The following is a 19,136-nucleotide window of genomic DNA, read 5'->3' as shown; positions in this document are numbered from 1 at the left end:
ACACATATACACACACATATACAGATATATTATATATACATATACACATATATTTTTTATATATATATATATATATATATATATATATATATATATATATATATATATATATATATATACACACATACATACATACATATACACACATAGATGCACTTACAATAACATAGAAATCAATATAAACAACATTAACATCATTATCATATGAGAATATGAAGTAATATATAAGAAGCACATTTCATATAAATATAAATAATTAAACAGTAAAATCTTCTTGTATAATTTGCTACCGTGGCTTTTCGTTGGTCTGTCCAGGATATTTAAATCACCTGTAGCTTGCAAACTGTTTCACCTATTGACTTGAAATGTGGTACATGTATAATACGTCACGTCTGCTATCCGCTTTATGGGTGATGAATGTATTACTCTTTTTATGTTTATTTTATTTTAGAATCAACTCCTATCTGCGCACACCAGGGCGGCCGTGGGCAGATGCGTATGGTGTATTCACTCCATGTTATCGTGCATTGCGCTGTCACTGGTATTTTGATAAAAGAATTTGAACAATATATAAGAAGCGTATAAATTATTAAACAGTAAAACATTAACATTTAAGAAGTAAAGTTACATTGAGTACTACTGCAGTGCCTTCGGGTATACCTCATTTTTTCTTTGCCCATTACATGCTTAAATGTATACATTTTTTGGTGTACCTACCCGAGAACACGCGACATATAACCGAGCGTGTGAGAAGCATGGATTTTAAAGAAGCGTTGAGTTCATCTGCTGGTCTCCCTCGTGGAATAACTGGTAATGTTTCACTAAAATCTACAGCGAGTAAAACGACATTACCTCCTTTTTTTTTTGTACGATCTCTGAGATGTTGCTTTTTTCGGTTTAAGGCTTCATAAGCTCTTTTATGTTCCATGGTGTACTTAATAAGTACTAATTATCCCAAACCATCATCTTTGAATGTTGCAAGACTTTCGCCTTGTATGTAGATCGGGGTAATTACATTCATTGCATTCCTAGTCTGAATCACAATCTGATTGTATGGGTGGTTACCTGGCACTGTAGGGTTGCCACCCGTCCTTTAAAATACGGAATCGTGCCGCATTTGACAATGAAATTGCGCGTCCCGTTTTGAATCAATACTGGACGGGATTTATCCCGTATTTTTGTAATCATTTTTTTTTTTTAAAGCAGCGTCTCATGCAAATCATCCCACACGCATTTTATGAAGATGCCTCCTTTCCTACTTTTGATTGGGTAATACTTGATGTCATCGTTAGTTTGATTGGTGTTTTTAACTGTCCAGTGAGGAGGGCGTGTCTTTTAAGTACAGTCTGCAAAGTGTTGGCACTGAGATGTGGCGTCAGCGCCATACTTGAAGCCCCTAACGTTGCGGTCAGCAAGTCGGCTAACATCCGCCATGTGCCGTCTTTCAGTTGCGAGAAGCAGATCATAGAATGGTTGAAACTGTTGCCCCTAACGTTGCGCCACGGCGTGTGGTTCGTTTATACCTCGTGTCTTTTCATTAAACTTTTATCTCGCGAATATGTTATTGCAATCCGCAGCGGGAGCGTTTCTATAAACTTTATTTAAACTTACGTTTTACACCGTGGTTTGTTTCCCTTATGAACATGCTTGTATGCTTAACTCGCTCCGTTCTCAATTGTTTAATTAATTTTTTGCTCTTCGCTGTTTGCGGCTGTTCCTCCATTTCCCCCTACTTCGTTCTTTTATCTCGCGAATATGTTATTGCAATCCTTAACGGGAGCGTTTCAATAAACTGATTGAAAATATTTTTGCATTTACCTTTTTAGTAAAAGGCGAGCTTTTAAGCCTGAGAAATCACCCCGTAAATGCACACGTTTAATTGGACATGTGTTAATATGTATGGTTACACAGTATTAAAAGACAGTGAACAACGTCAGTTACCTTTGTTCCCGCGTTTGATAAAAGGTGAGCTTTTAAGCCTGAGAAATCACCCCGTAAATGCACACGTTTAATTGCACATGTGTTAATATGTATGCTTACACAGTATTAAAAGACAGTCAAAAATTAACGTCATTTACCTTCGTTCCCGCGTGCGACTTGTGCTGTAAATCTCTTCCTTGTTTTTAGTTCACGTGATTACGTAGGAGGCGTGATGACGCGATACGTGACTCCGCCTCCTCCATTACAGTGTATGGACAAAAAATATGTTCCAGTTATGACCATTACGCTTTGAATTTCGAAATGAAACCTGCCTAACTTTTGTAAGTAAGCTGTAAGGAATGAGCCTGCCAAATTTCAGCCTTCTACCTACACGGGAAGTTGGAGAATTAGTGATGAGTGAGTCAGTGAATGAGTGAGTCAGTCAGTGAGGGCTTTGCCTTTTATTAGTATAGATAAGTAGGTCGTAGTGCTAGGATTTTGAAATCTTTTAATCTTCGAGCTTTGGTTCTGATTTTGCTCTTTGGATTTGTTTGCATGATCTCTTTTCCTTTTCCTCTGCTTGTCCTTTAAGTATGATTTTTGGTTTATGTTTCTCATCTCCTACTTCTTTCTTTTCACTTGCAATTATCCTGAGAGACTATTGTTACAGAGTACAAATATGTAAAATAAATGAAAATTAATGGAAATAAGGCAGTTTTGGTTAACGTTTGTGGATGCTAGAGGCGCTGTTGCCCCGCTAAACCCACCAGACAGACCTCCAGGGCACACGTTTAAAAGCACCAAGAATAATTTCTTTAATATTCTTAAATAAAGTGCACAAAGCACCACACACTCCAAAATTCCATAATCAATAATAATCAAAAACAATAACCAATCCTCCACTCCTCCCAGCAGCTCTGTCACTCAACCTCCCAATTCCGGCTCTCTTTACTGGGATTCCCAAAAGTCCTTTAAATAGTCTATGACCCGGAAGTGTTCCTTCTCTGGGTCAAACGCCATATCATCCTTCTCAAGTGTCCCGGAAGTACTGCGGGTTTCCGTCCTCATGACTCCGAAGTACTTCCGGGTTAGTGTAACAGGAATAGTCCCCTGGTTCTTGGTTGAGTTCCCCCTGGCGGCACCCACGGCATCCAACAGGGCTGAAGAAACGGACTCCATGTCCCATGTTGCCCTGAGGAAATCCGGGGAACCATTTCCATCCAGGGAAGCTGCCATCTAGTGTCCCGGGGGATGTAGTGCCCTGAAAAGGCTGCTTTTCTTCTTTTTCTCTGTTGAGGTTACGTCCCAGCCAGACTGAAACGCCTGCCGTCCATCACAGTTGCTAAACTGCTGAAAAAATTAAAGGAACACTTTAAAAACACATCAGACTTCAAAGAGAAAAAAACATGCTGGATAGCTATACAGATATGGACTGGGTAATGTGTTAGGAACAAAAGGATACCACATCGTTTGATGGAAATGAAAATTATCAACCAAAAGAGGGTTGAATTCAAAGACACACCGAAAATCAAAGTGAAAAAATAATGCGACAGGCTAGTCTATTTTGCCGAAATTTCATTGCAGCAACTCAGAATCGTACTCAGTAGTTTGTATGGCCCCCACGTGCTGGTATGCATGCCTGATAACGTCGGGGCATGCTCCTAATGAGACGATGGATGGTGGGATCTCCTCCCAGATCTGGACCAGGACATCACTGAGCTCCTGGACAGTCTGAGGTGCAACCTGGCGGCGTCGCATGGACCGAAACATAATGTCCCAGAGGTGTTATATTGGATTTAGGTCAGGTGAGCGTGGGGGCCAGTCAATGGTATCAATTCCTTCATTCTCCAGGAACTGCCTGCATACTCTCGCTACATGTGGCCGGGCATTGTCGTACACCAGGAGTAACCCAGAACCCACTGCACCAGCATAGGGTCTGACAATGGGTCCAAGGATTTCATCCCGATACCTAATGGTAGTCAAAGTGCCGTTGTCTAGCCTGTAGAGTTCTGTGCGTCACTCCATGGAAATGCCTCCCCAGATAATCACTGACTCACAAACCAAACCAATCATGCTGAATGATGTTACAGGCAACATAATGTTCTCCACGGATTCTCCAGACCCTTTCTTGTTTGACACATGTGCTCAGGGTGAACCTGCTCTCATCCATGAAAAACACAGGGTGCCAGTGTTGGACCTGCCAATTCTGGGATTCTATGGCAAATGCCAATCGAACTCCATGGTGCCGGCCAGTGAGCACAGGGCCCACTAGAGGACATAAGGCACTTAGGCCACCCTCATGAAGTCTGTTTCTGATTGTTTGGTCAGAGACATTCACACCAGTGGCCTGCTGGAGGTCATTTTGTAGGGCTCTGGCAGTGCTCATCCTGTTCCTCCTTGCCCAAAGGAGCAGATACCAGTCCTGCTGATGGGTTAAGGACCTTCTACAGCCCTGTCCAGCTCTCCTAGAGTAACTGCCAGTCTCCTGGAATCTCCTCCATGCCCTTGAGACTGTACTGGTAGACACAATATACCTTCTGGCAATGGCATGTATTGATGTGCCATCCTGGAGAAGTTGGACTACTTGTGCAACCTCTGTAGGGTCCAGGTATTGCCTCATATTACCAGTAGTTACACTGACCGTAGCCAAATGCAAAACTAGTGAAAAAACAGTCAGAAAAGATGAGGAGGGAAAAATGTTAGTAGCCTCCACCTGTTAAACCATTCCTGTTTTGGGGATCATCTCATTGTTGCTCCTCTAGTGCACCTGTTGTTAATTTCATCAACGCCAAAGCCGCTGAAACTGATTAACAACCCCCTCTACTACTTAACTGACCAGATCTATATACCAGAAGTTTCATTGACTTCATGCTATACTCCGATTAAAAAGTGTTCCTTTAATTTTTTGAGCAGTATATTTTAAGTAGGAACTCTGATATCAGTTCATTTACTAAAACATTGACTCAGTTCATTTACAGAAATATTGACACCATTCCCTAAGTTAAGGCTCCACCTGATAGTTGTACACTTTCCATTAATCTTGAACTACAGAAAAATTACTTAAAACTACAGTGATTTTAATGATGGATTTCAAACAACATCAGAAATTCTAAACATTCTTTCACTTAACGCTGCTGTGATGTAAGATTTTGCATATAACTTGATACATATTTTGTATGTCTTTATTTGTAATTTAGGTAAAGCAATGCAATTTAGTGATACTTTGGTGAGAGGCATTCATGTTTGCCCCCCCCCCCCCCCCCCCTTTACAACTGAGTTTCTTTGAATTTTACGACAGAGTTGGGGGAATGCGGTGCTTGATGCGACGATGTGTGTTCTCTTCAGGCTCCCAAAGTCCTTATGGGAGCCCTGAACACAATACCGTCATTAATATTACCGAGTTGAGCTGACAAATGGGGACAAATCTCACATGTAGCCAGGGGATATTTCCAAAAGTGAAAACGTGCTTTTATTTTAACAATCAAAAAGTGCAGTGTCGAAAGTTCCATAAATAAATCCATAAAATAAAGGTCCAGTGAGGATAAAAACCAACAATAAATAAATCCATAAAACACAAGGTTAATATATGCAGTAATTAAAACGCAGTCTCTCCTTACTCTCCAGCCCTCCTCCCATTGCACCTTCTGCTCCACGCAGAACCAACAACCACGAGCTCCTTCAGTTAACCTTCGTCTTGCCCCCTATCAGGACGTCACTGCCAGACCGCCAAGGTCAACTCTCCTCCCTTGAGGATCCTTCGCGCACCCGCAGTCGCTCCTCAGATCCTTCGGGAAGGCACCGCTCCTGCTCACCCCACTCACTCGTACATTCAGTGGGGCGAACCAGCCCCCAGAGCGCATTAGCATAATGCAGGGCCCCAGCTTGTGGCGTCTCCACCTTCCAGGTGTCCGGATCGTCACCACCTGACTGCTGTTTTCCGACCTTTTACTGCATCCGCTTTTCTCTCTCCATCAACCTTTCTCCTTTCTTTTTCTCCACGATTTCTCTCTCCAATTTATATCCCCCTCCTCTCGTATACGTCCGTCTATCACGCCCACGGAGAATGTCATGGCTATACTGATTTAAAAACAGACTTTATTTTCGGAAGCCGTGGACCTGCTATACCAGGGGTGTCGAACTCCGGGCCTGGAGGGCTGCAGTGGCTACAGGTTTTCATTCTAACCCTTTTCCTAATCAGCAAGCAGTTTTCACTGCTAATTAACTCATTTTCCATTCATTTTAATAGCCCTGTTTTTAAGGAATCAGTCCTCGAATTGATTCCTTTCTTCAGCAGCCAAACAGAAATGAGATGTGAAACGAGCCAACAGATGACCAGCTAAACTGGGATTTCAAACTCCAACCAATTTCACTCCAAACAGTATCTTAATGAGAAGCTGATTCTTGCTGTTAATTAAGCCTGTTATTTAATTCCATGGCTTGTTGCTGCTCTCATTCTGCCACAGCAGACATTTCCAAATCTGTTGATTTTTCTGTTTTTTCTAAGAACATTTTAAAAATGTTTGGTGACCTGAGAGATCAACCTTATTGAGACCTTCACCTTTATTTATTTTCAGATATTTTGTGATGGGCACAGGTGAGCTGGTCATATGGTGGCTTGTTTGATGTCTCATTATTGTTTGGCTACTAATTAAGGAAAAAGAGACAATTAAGGGGCCTGAGTCAAGTTAATTAACACTAAAGCAGAAAAGAAGTTAATTAGCAGTAAAAACGGCTCACTAATGAAGAAGATGGTTAGAATGAAAACATGCAGCCACTGCAGCCCTTGAGGACTGGAGTTCGACACCTGTGCGCTATACCACACTTGACACGGGTGTTTCCCTGCTAGAGTCTTTCATTTATTTTTAAGCTGTTTAAACCCTTGCTAATTAATACACATGAAAGAATTAGAACGGAGTCACCTACACAACAATAATACTTCAAAGGTTAACATTAGCATATAAGACACCTGCGTGTCAGGTTGCAGTGTGTTATAGCTGACTATAAATAAGGCATTTCCTCTTAAAGAGCAGCCTTTAAGGTGAGAAGAGAATCCTGTTCTGCTAAAGTCATATTCTGAAGATTAGAGCATACCGAACTACAAGTTGTTAAATCTACACTGACAGAATGCAATTGTGTCAGATATTGACAAAGAAGTCTCTGATCTAATAGCTCTGTAATTCTGAATAATCACCACGGAAAAATCCCAAGTTTGACTGTGGCTTCGATTTAAATAAATAATCTGCCTGAGTCCCAGAGACCTCACATCAGAAGTGATCAGAAATAAAGCTTAATTTGCAAATTTTTAGTGTGGCCAAAGTGAGAAAGACGACTTCTGTCAAACTTGATAGAAAACAGCCTTTGAAAAATTCACCCTTTGCTTAAACACTTAGCTTTTCTTGGACTTGGAGCTTTTAAGAACATGTCTATGGACCAGCTGAGTTCTATATGGTAAGCATGGATGTTTCTCATCTTTTCCCATTTTTCTTTTAAACATAAACTGATCATTTATGTATTGGGTTTGGTAAATGTGTGCTAAAATGTACAATGTGTGTGCTGGCAGTGTGTGTATGATTTGGATTACATCTGGATTTTTAGGTGCATCATGTTTATGTTATTCACTACTTTGAAAGGTTACTAATTATAAAGTATAAGTTGACAATGCAAAGTTGTTTTTCTTTAGTCAGACTATTTTAAAGTTTAGTTTTAATAAAGCATCCCATTAAACTGACTTTCCTACTTCATTTTGTCTTCTTTTTATGAATGAGAAAAGTCCATCTAACACAGGGGTTTGTCTTCAAAGACTGCAGTCACTGTCATCAGTCTTGCAGATTAATGGTTAATTTGTGCCCAAAATGAGATCCCTTGTTTGATCTGGTTTCTTCAAGTTCATTTTCTTTAAACATTAAAGCACATCTAACCTTCTGAGATGCATCTGCATAGATCTTTCCAGTTGATCACAATACTATTTCTTAGTCTATTAAGTTTAAATCAGACCACTTATTCTGAAATTTTCCTTAAAATGATACATTTCTGTACCTCTGATCCTTAAATGGACCTGATTATTTGAACTAATCTAACTTTATATTGTAACGATCTGGGAAAGAAATGTAACGATCTGGGAAAGAAATTGCCACTGGGCAGAGTGTTTAGTTATAAATAGTTAAAAGAAAAAAAAATGGACGGGCAGAGACACAACTGCCACTCTTAATAAAACATCCTCTGGGGTGCTGGGAAGGTGGGGTGTTGGTTGTGGGTTGGGTTTTAGTGTGGTGTGTTTTGCTGTTTTTTTTCTGTCCTGACTTGATTCTGTTTTCGGCATGTTGAAGTAAGAAGGAAAGTAAATAAAACCATTGATTAGTTTTTTTTATTTGATAATTACCACCACTTGCCTGCGAGATTCATTTGCCCGTCTGGAAAGGGTTATTACAATATCCTCTTTAATAAAATCCCTGTGTGCGTACAGGTGTCCGTGTGTGTCTTCTGGTGAAGTGCGCATGCGCGGGGCACGGTGCAATGCACGATATTACTTTCAGAGAAAGTTACAGGCATTTTACGGAAATACAAACCAGTATTACTGCGAGAGGAATTTAACGTTACACAATACAGTGACGCATATTACAGCCACATACAAGCCAGGATTACTGTCAGAGAGAATTAAAGGCATATTACCGACGCGCACGCCTGTATTACCGCCAGAGAAAATTAAAGGTATATTACGGATGTACAAGCCAGCGGACGTACAAGACAGTATTACTGTCACAGAAAATTAAAGACACACAATACACGGCAGCAGCCCACGAAGAATGGTCAGCTCAGCAAGTAAACCTCAAGAAAAGAAAGGCTGAAAGACAAAGAAAAATATGACCAACAAAACGAATGAGGTCAAAGTCTCTTGCCATTTAATATAGACTGTTCCTACTATAATGTTTATGCACTACTGTTCTAGCGCCCGTTATTGTAAATGGCTTAATGAATAGTTATGATATATTTTAATAATACTGATTAGATACACCAAACATCATACTGACAGGTTATTTATCAAGCAGAAGGGGTGGATTTCAGTATAACTGGACTACAAAGGACTATCAGACGCACTGCAAGCAAACGCTGAAAATAACAATGTACATGTAGGCAAAATGATCATATTACCGTCCACATTTCCAGGAAGTCCAAGATACATGCAACAAAACTATCAGGATGCTATGGCCATAGTACGTAAATTCGGAAAGCCTTATTTATTTATCACTTCACATGTAATCCTGCTTGGCCGGAAATTCTACAAGCACACTGCGTCTTTCAAGAATATTTATTTCTTCTTGATTTCTGAATTCCTTTCTCACCGTTTTCCGTTCCTATTCTTACACCGCCATATGCTACGGCGGGCGTCGGCTAGTTATCATTATATTTTAATGATTTTTGTTTGCTTACATTGTTCACTCAAGCATAATTATATCACAGATAGTGGTGGATGTGTAAGCAGTTTTTACTTGAGTCTTCTCAACTATGACTTGACTTGAATAAATCCAGCAAATCGACTTGATTTGCATGAATAAAATCTTTATAAGTTGCAACCTCACTTGAAACTTGGAAATCAGGACTTGAAGCTTACTTCAGTTTTGCATATGTGGGACTTATCCCCTCTCTGTTCACCAATCACTAATGCAGCATAGAGTGTCATAGTATTAAGATAAGATTCTTAAAGTTTTAGTGGATGGGGGTGGTGGCTGCTGGGGGGGACGGGTGAAGTATGAGTCAAGTGGCATAACAGCACTGCTGCAGAGAGAGAGAGAGAGAAAGAGAGAGATCTATCTAGTTTGCCACAATCCTAAGTAGGACATGTACAACAGCTTAAACACATACAGTACTTTAATGACAGATTTTGACATTATTTTTAAAAATGAGAATGGTATGCAAATATTTTAAATCTGTTACAATGCTGTATTTCATCAGCCTTTGGACCAAATATATTGTTCTGCTATCTACAGTAAGTACAGAAATCTGAACATTTATCCATTGCTGTTGCTAGAATCCCAGGTGTAAAATATATCAAAGAGAAGTTACTGATTTGACATGATAGGTTTTGCCAGCACTTGCATAATAAACATCTTTACTGCTCCAAAATGGCCTTTGTGAATTATAGAGCTTGATGCCTAAATGTTCTCAGTGGCAGCACTTAGGAAATTATGGCATTCATGTTGTAATGGCTTCAGGTTCCAGAATAGGATTCTTTAGACTTTAGTTGACTATGCATTTCTTGAACTTGTCTAGCTTGTCAGAAATACTTACATCAAATCAATTACCAGTTATAATTTACTTTGCCAGCAACTATGGGATGCCAGGGATTAATTGCTTTGCATTTCAACTCTGCTGGACTCCTTACTTAGGGTTTCCCATGAAAGATGTCATTCTTTTCTTCCACTGCTCACAAGCAATAACAAGAAACATTTTAAATCCTAGAACATCTGAGCCCCTGATCACATTACACTTCCTCTTCACATACTAAAAATGTTAACCAGCTTATTAACCAGTTTGTAATTAACAAATGAAGAAATTATCTGTCCATTCAATTTGTTAAGCCAATTTATTTCATTAGACAGTGGCAGGGACATGGTGCCTATCCTGACAGCACTGTATTCAAGTCAGACGCTAGCCCTGGATGGGAAGCAGGGAAAGGATGGAGTATGTTTGTTTTGGTAAAGAAAATAAGTGACAAAGATCTCATTTATAATTCTTTCCTTTATCTTTAAGAAAAATATTTAGTTAATGCTATTTTCAATTCATTCACATTTTATTCATATTAATATTTTAATAGGATAATTATTAAGAAAATTTTTGGAAGAAGTATGGTATTTATTTTTCATCCATCCATCCATCCTCTTTCGCTTATCCGAGGTCGGGTCGCGGGGGCAGCAGCTTGAGCAGAGACGCCCAGACTTCCCTCTCCCCGGCCACTTCTTCTAGCTCTTCCGGGGGAATCCCAAGGCGTTCCCAGGCCAGCCGGGAGACATAGTCCCTCCAGTGTGTCCTGGGTCTTCCCCGGGGCCTCCTCCCGGTTGGACGTGCCCGGAACACCTCACCAGGGAGGCGTCCAGGAGGCATCCTGATCAGATGCCCGAGCCACCTCATCTGACTCCTCTCGATGTGGAGGAGCAGCGGCTCTACTCTGAGCCCCTCCCAGATGATTGAGCTTCTCACCCTAACTTTAAGTGAGAGCCCAGACACCCTCGGAGAAAACTCATTTCAGCCGCTTGTATTCGCGATCTCGTTCTTTCGGTCACTACCCATAGCTCATGACCATAGGTGAGGGTAGGAATATAGATCGACTGGTAAATTGAGAGCTTTGCCTTATGGCTCAGCTCCTTTTCCACCACGACAGACCGATGCAGAGCCCGCATCACTGCGGACGCCGCACCGATCCACCTGTCAATCTCACGCTCCATTCTTCCCTCACTCGTGAACAAGACCCCGAGATACTTGAACTTCTCCACTTGGGGCAGGATCTCGCTCCCAACCCTGAGAGGGCACTCCACCCTTTTCCGGCTGAGGACCATGGTCTCAGATTTGGAGGTGCTGATTCCCATCCCAGCCGCTTCACACTCAGCTGCGAACCGATCTAGAGAGAGCTGAAGATCACGGCCTGATGAAGCAAACAGGACAACATCATCTGAAAAAAGCAGTGACCCAATCCTGAGTCCACCAAGCCGGACCCCCTCAACACCCTGGCTGCGCCTAGAAATTCTGTCCATAAAAGTTATGAACAGAATCGGTGACAAAGGGCAGCCCTGGCAGGGTCCAACTCTCACTGGAAATGGGTTCGACTTACTGCCGGCAATGCGGACCAAGCTCTGACACCGATCGTACAGGGACCGAACAGCTCTTATCTGGGTACCCCATACTCTCGGAGCACCCCCCACAGGATTCCCCGAGGGACATGGTCGAACGCCTTTTCCAAGTCCACAAAACATATGTAGACTGGTTGGGCGAACTCCCATGCACCCTCCAGGACCCTGCTAAGGGTGTAGAGCTGGTCCACTGTTCCGCGACCAGGACGAAAACCACACTGTTCCTCCTGAATCCGAGGTTCAACTATCCGACGGACCCTCCTCTCCAGAACCCCCGAATAGACTTTTCCAGGGAGGCTGAGGAGTGTGATCCCTCTGTAGTTGGAACACACCCTTCGGCCCCCCTTGTTAAAAAGGGGGACCACCACCCCAGTCTGCCAATCCAGAGGCACTGTACCTGATGTCCATGCGATGTTGCAGAGACGTGTCAACCAAGACAGCCCTACAACATCCAGAGCCTTTAGGAACTTCGGGCGCATCTCATCCACCCCTGGGTCCCTGCCACCAAGGAGTTTTTTGACCACCTCAGTCCCAGAGATGGGGGAGCCCACCTCCGAGTCCCCAGGCTCTGCTTCCTCATTGGAAGGCATGTTAGTGGGATTGAGGAGGTCTTCGAAGTACTCCCCCCACCGACTCACAACGTCCTGAGTCGAGGTCAGCAGCGCACCACCCCACCATACACAGTGTTGACACTGCACTGCTTCCCCCTCCTGAGACGCCGGACGGTGGACCAGAATCTCCTCGAAGCCGTCCGAAAGTCGTTCTCCATGGCCTCCCCAAACTCCTCCCATGCCCGAGTTTTGCCTCAGCAACCACCGAAGCCGCATTCCGCTTGGCCTGCCGGTACCTATCAGCTGCCTCCAGAATCCCACAGGACAAAAGGGTCCAGTAGGACTCCTTCTTCAGCTTGACGGCATCCTTCACCACTGGTGTCCACCAACGGGTTCGGGGATTGCCGCCACGACAGGCACCGACTACCTTACGGCCACAGCTCCGGTCAGCCGCCTCAACAATAGAGGCACGGAACATGGCCCATTCAGACTCAATGTCCCCCACCTCCCTCGGGACATGGTCGAAGTTCTGCCGGAGGTGGGAGTTGAAGCTACTTCTGACAGGGGGCTCTGCCAGATGTTCCCAGCAGACCCTCACAACACGTTTGGGCCTACCAGGCCTGACCGGCATCCTCCCCCACCATCGGAGCCAACTCACCACCAGGTGGTGATCAGTTGACAGCTCCGGCCCTTCTCTTCACCCAAGTATCCAAGACATGTGGCCGCAAGTCCGACAACACGACTACAAAGTCGATCATCGAACTGAGGCCTAGGGTGTCCTGGTGCCAAGTGCACATATGAACACCCCTATGCTTGAACATGTTGTTGGTTATGGACAATCCGTGACGAGCACAGAAGTCCAATAACAAAACACCACTTGGGTTCAGATCGGGGGGGCCATTCCTCCCAATCACGCCCTTCCAGGTCTCACTGTCATTGCCCACATGAGCATTGAAGTCTCCCAGCAGTACAAGGGAGTCCCCAGAAGGTGTGCCCTCCAACACCCCCTCCAGGGACTCCAAAAAGGGTGGGTACTCCGAACTGCTGTTCGGTGCATACGCACAAACAACAGTTAGGATCCGTCCCCACACCCGAAGGCAGAGGGAGGCTACCCTCTCATCCACCGGGGTAAACCCCAATGTACAGGCTCCAAGTCGGGGGGGGCAATAAGTATGCCCACACCCGCTCGGCACCTCTCACTGGGGGCAACTCCAGAGTGGTAGAGAGTCCAGCCCCTCTCAAGGAGATTGGTTCCAGAGTCCAAGCTGTGCGTCGAGGTGAGCCCGACTATATCTAGCCGGAACCTCTCGACCTCGCGCACTAGCTCAGGCTCCTTCCCCTTCAGAGAGGTGACATTCCACGTCCCAAGAGCCAGCTTCTGTAGCTGAGGATCGGACCGCCAAGGTCCCCGCCTTCGGCCACCACCCAACTCACACTGCACCCGACATCCTTGGCCCCTCCCATAGGTGGTGAGCCCATGGGAAGGGGGACCCACGTTGCCTCTTCGGGCTGTGCCCGGCCGAGCCCCATGGGTGCAAGCCCGGCCACCAGGCACTTGCCATCGAGCCCCACCTCCAGGCCTGGCTCCAGAGGGAGGCCCCGGTGACCCGCGTCCGAGCGAGGGAAAACGCTATCCAAATTTTGTATTCATCATGGAGGTTTTGATGAACTGCACTTTGTCTCATCCCTCACCTAGGACCAGTTTGCCTTGGGTGGCCCTACCAGGGGCATAAAGCCCTGGACAACAGAGCTCCTAGGATCATTGGGACACACAAACCCCTCCACCACGATAAGGTGGCGGTTCGAGGAGGGAGTATTTATTTTTAAATCCTATAATTTGTAGTGATGTCAGCAGTTAAACTTGAGTAGTGATGTGCTCAGCCCTATTTTGAAATCATGTTACAATCTGCTCTATCATTTCTATGTGGTTTTTGGTGTATGTTGTATATTTCTTGAATGTTTTGTTGAAGACTGATTTTGTTATATACAGTATGTTATTGATATTATGTTAATTTATATTAAGATTTCAAAATTTTGTACAAATGGCTATCTCTGCTCCCTCATAGTACCAAAGTCCTGGGTTTAAATTCCTCCAAGGTCACTGACTGTGCAGGTTTTCTTCCCAAATCTCAGACACATTCAGTTTAATTGATTAATCACTCTAATCTTGACTCTTTCAGTGCTGGTTCCTGCATTGTGAACCTAAACTGGATTAAAAAGGTTTGATAATGAGTGAATCTCTGGGGAAAATATATAAGAAGTAAGAAGATGATAAAAACAAAACCGAGGAAGATATGCTCAATAAGTTAGACTATAAAATAGTCAATGGGCTTCAATAAGCTGATAGTTTACAGTAACTCTGGGTTAAACCAGCCGTTAATTAGGACATAATTCATATATAAATTTATTATGGCTTCAAAAAACTACGCCTGCAAAATTAATTAAATTAATTAATTAAGTACCAGTTGTTACCTCCTGGGGAAATGAGCGACACACTGGTAAATCTCAGGAGGCCACATGAATAGGCTGAGAGCAAGTGTGGCAGTGAAATTGAATTCAAGTCTGTACTTACTGTATAAAGTATCACACCATTGCCTGTGGCATGATGAATTACTGGAGGAGCGTAGCCTCGTGAGCAGCACTGTTATCTGATATTCAACTGTGAACTTAGGAACTCCATCTGAATCGTACAAAGACATCAAGAATTTGTGTCCTGGTAGACCTAGATGAAGTAAAACATACAGTACTAGATTAGGCCATTTTGTAATGATGAGTGACTGGCAACTTATCTATTTCTGTTCATTCACTTACCTTCTTTATGAACTCACGTTCTCTATTAGAAGATGAGGTAGCAGGATGTTATCTATGCAAATTAGCAGCCATCCCTTAAAGGCATGACAGTCCATAATATGGTTCGTTTGTTCACTCATTCACTCACTCACTCCTAAATGGTCAATTTAGGGTTGCCAGTCATCTAATATTTTAGTCTTTTCTATATACTGTGCCACTCTAAATCTAAATAACCAAGTTATTATGGTTATTAATAGAAGTAATTCTTCTTGTCGACCCTACTACCATATCTTTCATAGCTTATAGCTATCTTTTAGGGAAACATGTGTGTTATTTTCTGACCCATGCAGCTTTACTATGTACTGATTGCCATTCATTTTGACTAAGTTTAATTCAATATTAATATAATATAATTATGTTGGGATATCTGTTTTTAATTGTGTATTTAGTACCATTTTCACACAAAAGTGGTGGCTATAAATAAGATACCCCAAATTCATGCTTATTATCTTTGTATTTGTTCTTTCCACCCAAACTAGGCTACATCTTAAAGGCTTCTTCCAGTGGCTGCACAGGCTCCTTTGCTCTGCACACTGCTTCACAACAGACTTCCTACAGGAAAGATCCACTTACTGTTCCCTCCCCTCAATGGAAACTGCAAGCTCCAGTGCTTTTATCTGCATAATTTATAAAAGATTCCTGCACCCAGTAAGTCAACTTAAGAGCCTTGTGGCTTTGGGCCTTGTTTGTTTCACATTGTTTCTGATACAGGACCTTATTAGCAGGAACTATAGCACCATCCCTACTGCACATACCATTAAAATTCTCATCTGGAATTGGCCTCATAACAAAAAACCCAATATAATTGAAAATATGTGTGCCAAACTCTATGGTATCCCTGGCTGCCACATGACAACTAACCGGTCTGCCTTTAAGCAGGCTGATGTTGTGTTCTTCCGTCATGTAGACATTTATCCTTCTGTAACTTCGTTACCACAAGAGAAACGTCCTAAGCAACAGATGTGGATTTGGATGTCTATGGAATCTCCAAGCCACAACAAGAAGATCGAAAAACTAAATGGAATCTTTAATTGGCCAATGAGCTATAGACGGGATTCAGATATTTACACCCCCTATGGAAAGCTTATACCAAATACTGACCAACATTACACCATTCCCAAAAAAGGCTCTTGCTTGGCTGCTTGGGTGGTCAGCAATTATAAAAAACATCACAAAAGAACAAGCATTGTAAAGAGCCTGCAAAACTATATGACAATTGATATATATGGCAAAGGTAATGGAAAACCATTGAGCCCAGAAACTCTCCAAGGAACGATTTCCAAGTATCCCTTCTATCTAGCATTTGAAAATTCCGTACACCAGGATTATATAACTGAAAAGCTGTGGAGGAATTCCTTCATGTCAGGCTCAGTGCCTGTAGTCTTTGGGCCACCACGAAGCAACTATGAAAAGTTTGTGCCCCCAGGGTCATTCATTCATGTGGAGGACTTCCCAAGCACCAAAGAACTGGCAGAATACCTTAAGAGAGTGGCAAAGAACGAGACTCTTTATAAGCAATACTTTGAGTGGAAAAAACAATTCAAAGTCAAGCTGACTGACTCGAGGGAGCGTATCTGCCAAATTTGCAAAAATTATCACACCCTGCCCCAGAAGAAAGTCTATCACAACTTTGATGAGTGGTGGTATGGCTAATGCTGCTTTGAAAAGTTACAATAACAGGATTTCAAATAACTTCCAGTGGAAATTAGGATGTGTAATATGATCAAAACTTTAGTGATAACCTATTGAAACAAAAACATAAATGAATAATTTTTTTTCTATAATCTATCTGGTGTTGCCTTCTATAGCTCTGATAATTTTGTGAGGTTGCTTTGAGGGTGCTTGTTTCAAGATAAGAATTTCATTCGTAATCTAAGGAAACAAGAACATGGTGGAAATGTAGGGATTAGCCAAGGGGCCTAGGTACAAAAATGTACAGTATTTTCTGGACTTGGTCAAAAGAAAATAATGCTTAGGTGGCTTCAGCTGCTGGGGAGGATGCTGCATAATATTGTGCCAGTTTTAAATATGTAAAAAAAAAAAAAAAAAAAAAAGAAAATAATGAAAGAGTCACATTTCACAGGCCAAATAACTTACACTTATCTTTATCTTTGTGGAGTACGTTAAAATAATGGAGTACTGGGTGGGGGATAGGACTACTGTACACTGGCTCACATCACACCCAAAATGAGAATGGACAAAATAGACAACACCAAAGTCCTGCCCTGATCTAATTTTTATCACAACAACCCATACAAATACACCATTTCAGAATAATTTATACTACAATAAAATATGATATAGCCACAAACTTATGATGGTCCCAGTATAGTTTCAAAAACATGACAGTAAAATCAGCTTAATACAGTGGCCATCACCAATTACCAAACTGCAATCAAAAGGGGGGGAGGAGTAGAAGTGGAAGGAAGTGAGAAAGAGAGAAGAGAAGAAAGAACTGTGTGCTGTATTGGTGCTTATTGTACTGTGCTGCAGGTGGCAGACAAAAGAAAAATGTTTCCCACTGTAAATAAAGCCTGTGTTGTGCTAGGACTTGTGGCTCTGTCTGTTATGTCAGGTGTTTGAGGAGCTGTGTGCTTCTGGTCTCCATAACTGTAATACATAGGGAAGGTTTAAATGACATTTAATCTGAACTGTTGCAAGTTACTTTAATGAAATAATTAACTAGAAAATCTTTCCGTCATTTCCAATGGGAGTAACTACTGTACTGTGTAACGACTATGGTGGGTCTCATCAACAACAACGAGTCACCATACAGAGAGGAGTTGCAGCGGTTAATGGACTGGTGTAAAGCCAATAAACTGTCTCTGAATGTAGACAAAACAAAGGAGATGATTGTTGACTTTTGGAAGACTAAGAGTGACCATCTGCCAATGAACATTGACAGCTTAACTGTGGAGGTCGTCAATAGTGCCAAATTCCTGGGTGTCCACATGGCAGAGAACCTCACCTGGTTCTACAACACCAGCTCTTTAGCCAAGAATGCCCAGCAGTGGCTATACTTCCTGTGTAGGCTGAGAAAAGCCCATCTTCCACCAGCTATTTTAACAACATTCTACAGAGGAATCATAGAGAGCATCCTGAGCAACTGCATCACTGTCTGGTTTGGAAATTGCATGGTCAGGGATCGTAAAGCCCTACAACAGATAGTGAAGACAGCTGAAAAGATCATCAGTGTCTCTCTTCCTTCCATCATGGACATTTACACCATACGCTGCATCCGCAAAGCCACCAACATTGTGAATGACCCAACACACCCTTCGCACTCACTGTTAACACTCCTGCCATTGGGAAAAAGGTACCGAAGCATTCAGGCCCTTACCACCAGAATGTGTAACAGTTTTTTTCCCCCAAGCAGTCAGATTCCTGAACACTCATGGACCGATTTGATATCTGATATACAGTGTATGTGTTCTGCTCTGCAATGTTGCACATGTTTGCAAATTTGTCTCACATGCACCTTGTTATATATTATGTGTCTTTATGTTATGGGTCGTGGATTCTTTGTTGTCCTGTGTTCTATGCAGCACCATGGTCCTAGAGGAACGTTGTTTTGTTTCACTGTATGCTGTACTACTGTATATGGATGAAATGAGAAATACTCTTGAATCTTGTACAAATAAAATTAACTTTTCAAATTATTATTATATTTTAAAAATTATTAAAATATTTCTATATACTGTAATGCAAATTCCTTTGACATCAATATGCAGACTTTAGAGCCAACAGCGTTAAAGAATGACATGTAGAAGACTAATTCCTGTTGTTTTCCTCCAACTGTACTTTGTTTCTGAAGTACTTTAATTTGTATTTTTTTAATGTATTTTTATACAGTTAAAAGAAGTCTACATTAAAGCAAATTACATATTAATTTTCTAGATTGGTTCAAATAACTCAGAATAAGCCTCCCTCTTCATAAACTACATTTTATGAGCATTATGCTTACCAAAAAACC

The 19,136-nt window shown here is 42.2% G+C and overlaps 2 protein-coding genes and 1 long non-coding RNA gene across 3 annotated transcripts in view; 2 read left to right on the top strand and 1 right to left on the bottom strand.

Annotated features, from left to right (window-relative positions):
• Positions 1 to 19,136, top strand: part of LOC114658154 (alpha-(1,3)-fucosyltransferase 7-like) — a 227,024-nt gene that overhangs the window by 8,494 nt on the left and 199,394 nt on the right. The gene's annotated exons all lie outside the window — the stretch shown is intronic.
• Positions 6,965 to 16,869, top strand: LOC114658155 (alpha-(1,3)-fucosyltransferase 7-like). Its single transcript, XM_028810235.2, has 2 exons — positions 6,965 to 7,368; positions 15,643 to 16,869. The coding sequence occupies exons 1-2, from the start codon at positions 7,340 to 7,342 to the stop codon at positions 16,814 to 16,816; spliced, it is 1,203 nt and encodes a 400-aa protein (XP_028666068.2). The 5' UTR covers positions 6,965 to 7,339; the 3' UTR covers positions 16,817 to 16,869.
• LOC127529147 (uncharacterized) overlaps positions 16,589 to 19,136 on the bottom strand; it is a 202,248-nt gene continuing 199,700 nt past the window's right edge. The window contains exon 3 of the long non-coding RNA XR_007935834.1: positions 16,589 to 16,642. This is a non-coding gene — a long non-coding RNA (uncharacterized LOC127529147). The remainder of the gene's footprint in view (positions 16,643 to 19,136) is intronic.

Source organism: Erpetoichthys calabaricus, chromosome 9 (genome assembly GCF_900747795.2).
Source record: "Erpetoichthys calabaricus chromosome 9, fErpCal1.3, whole genome shotgun sequence".
NCBI lineage: Eukaryota > Metazoa > Chordata > Cladistia > Polypteriformes > Polypteridae > Erpetoichthys > Erpetoichthys calabaricus.
Note: the sequence above shows the minus strand (reverse complement) of the source record. Positions and strands in the feature narration are given on the sequence as shown.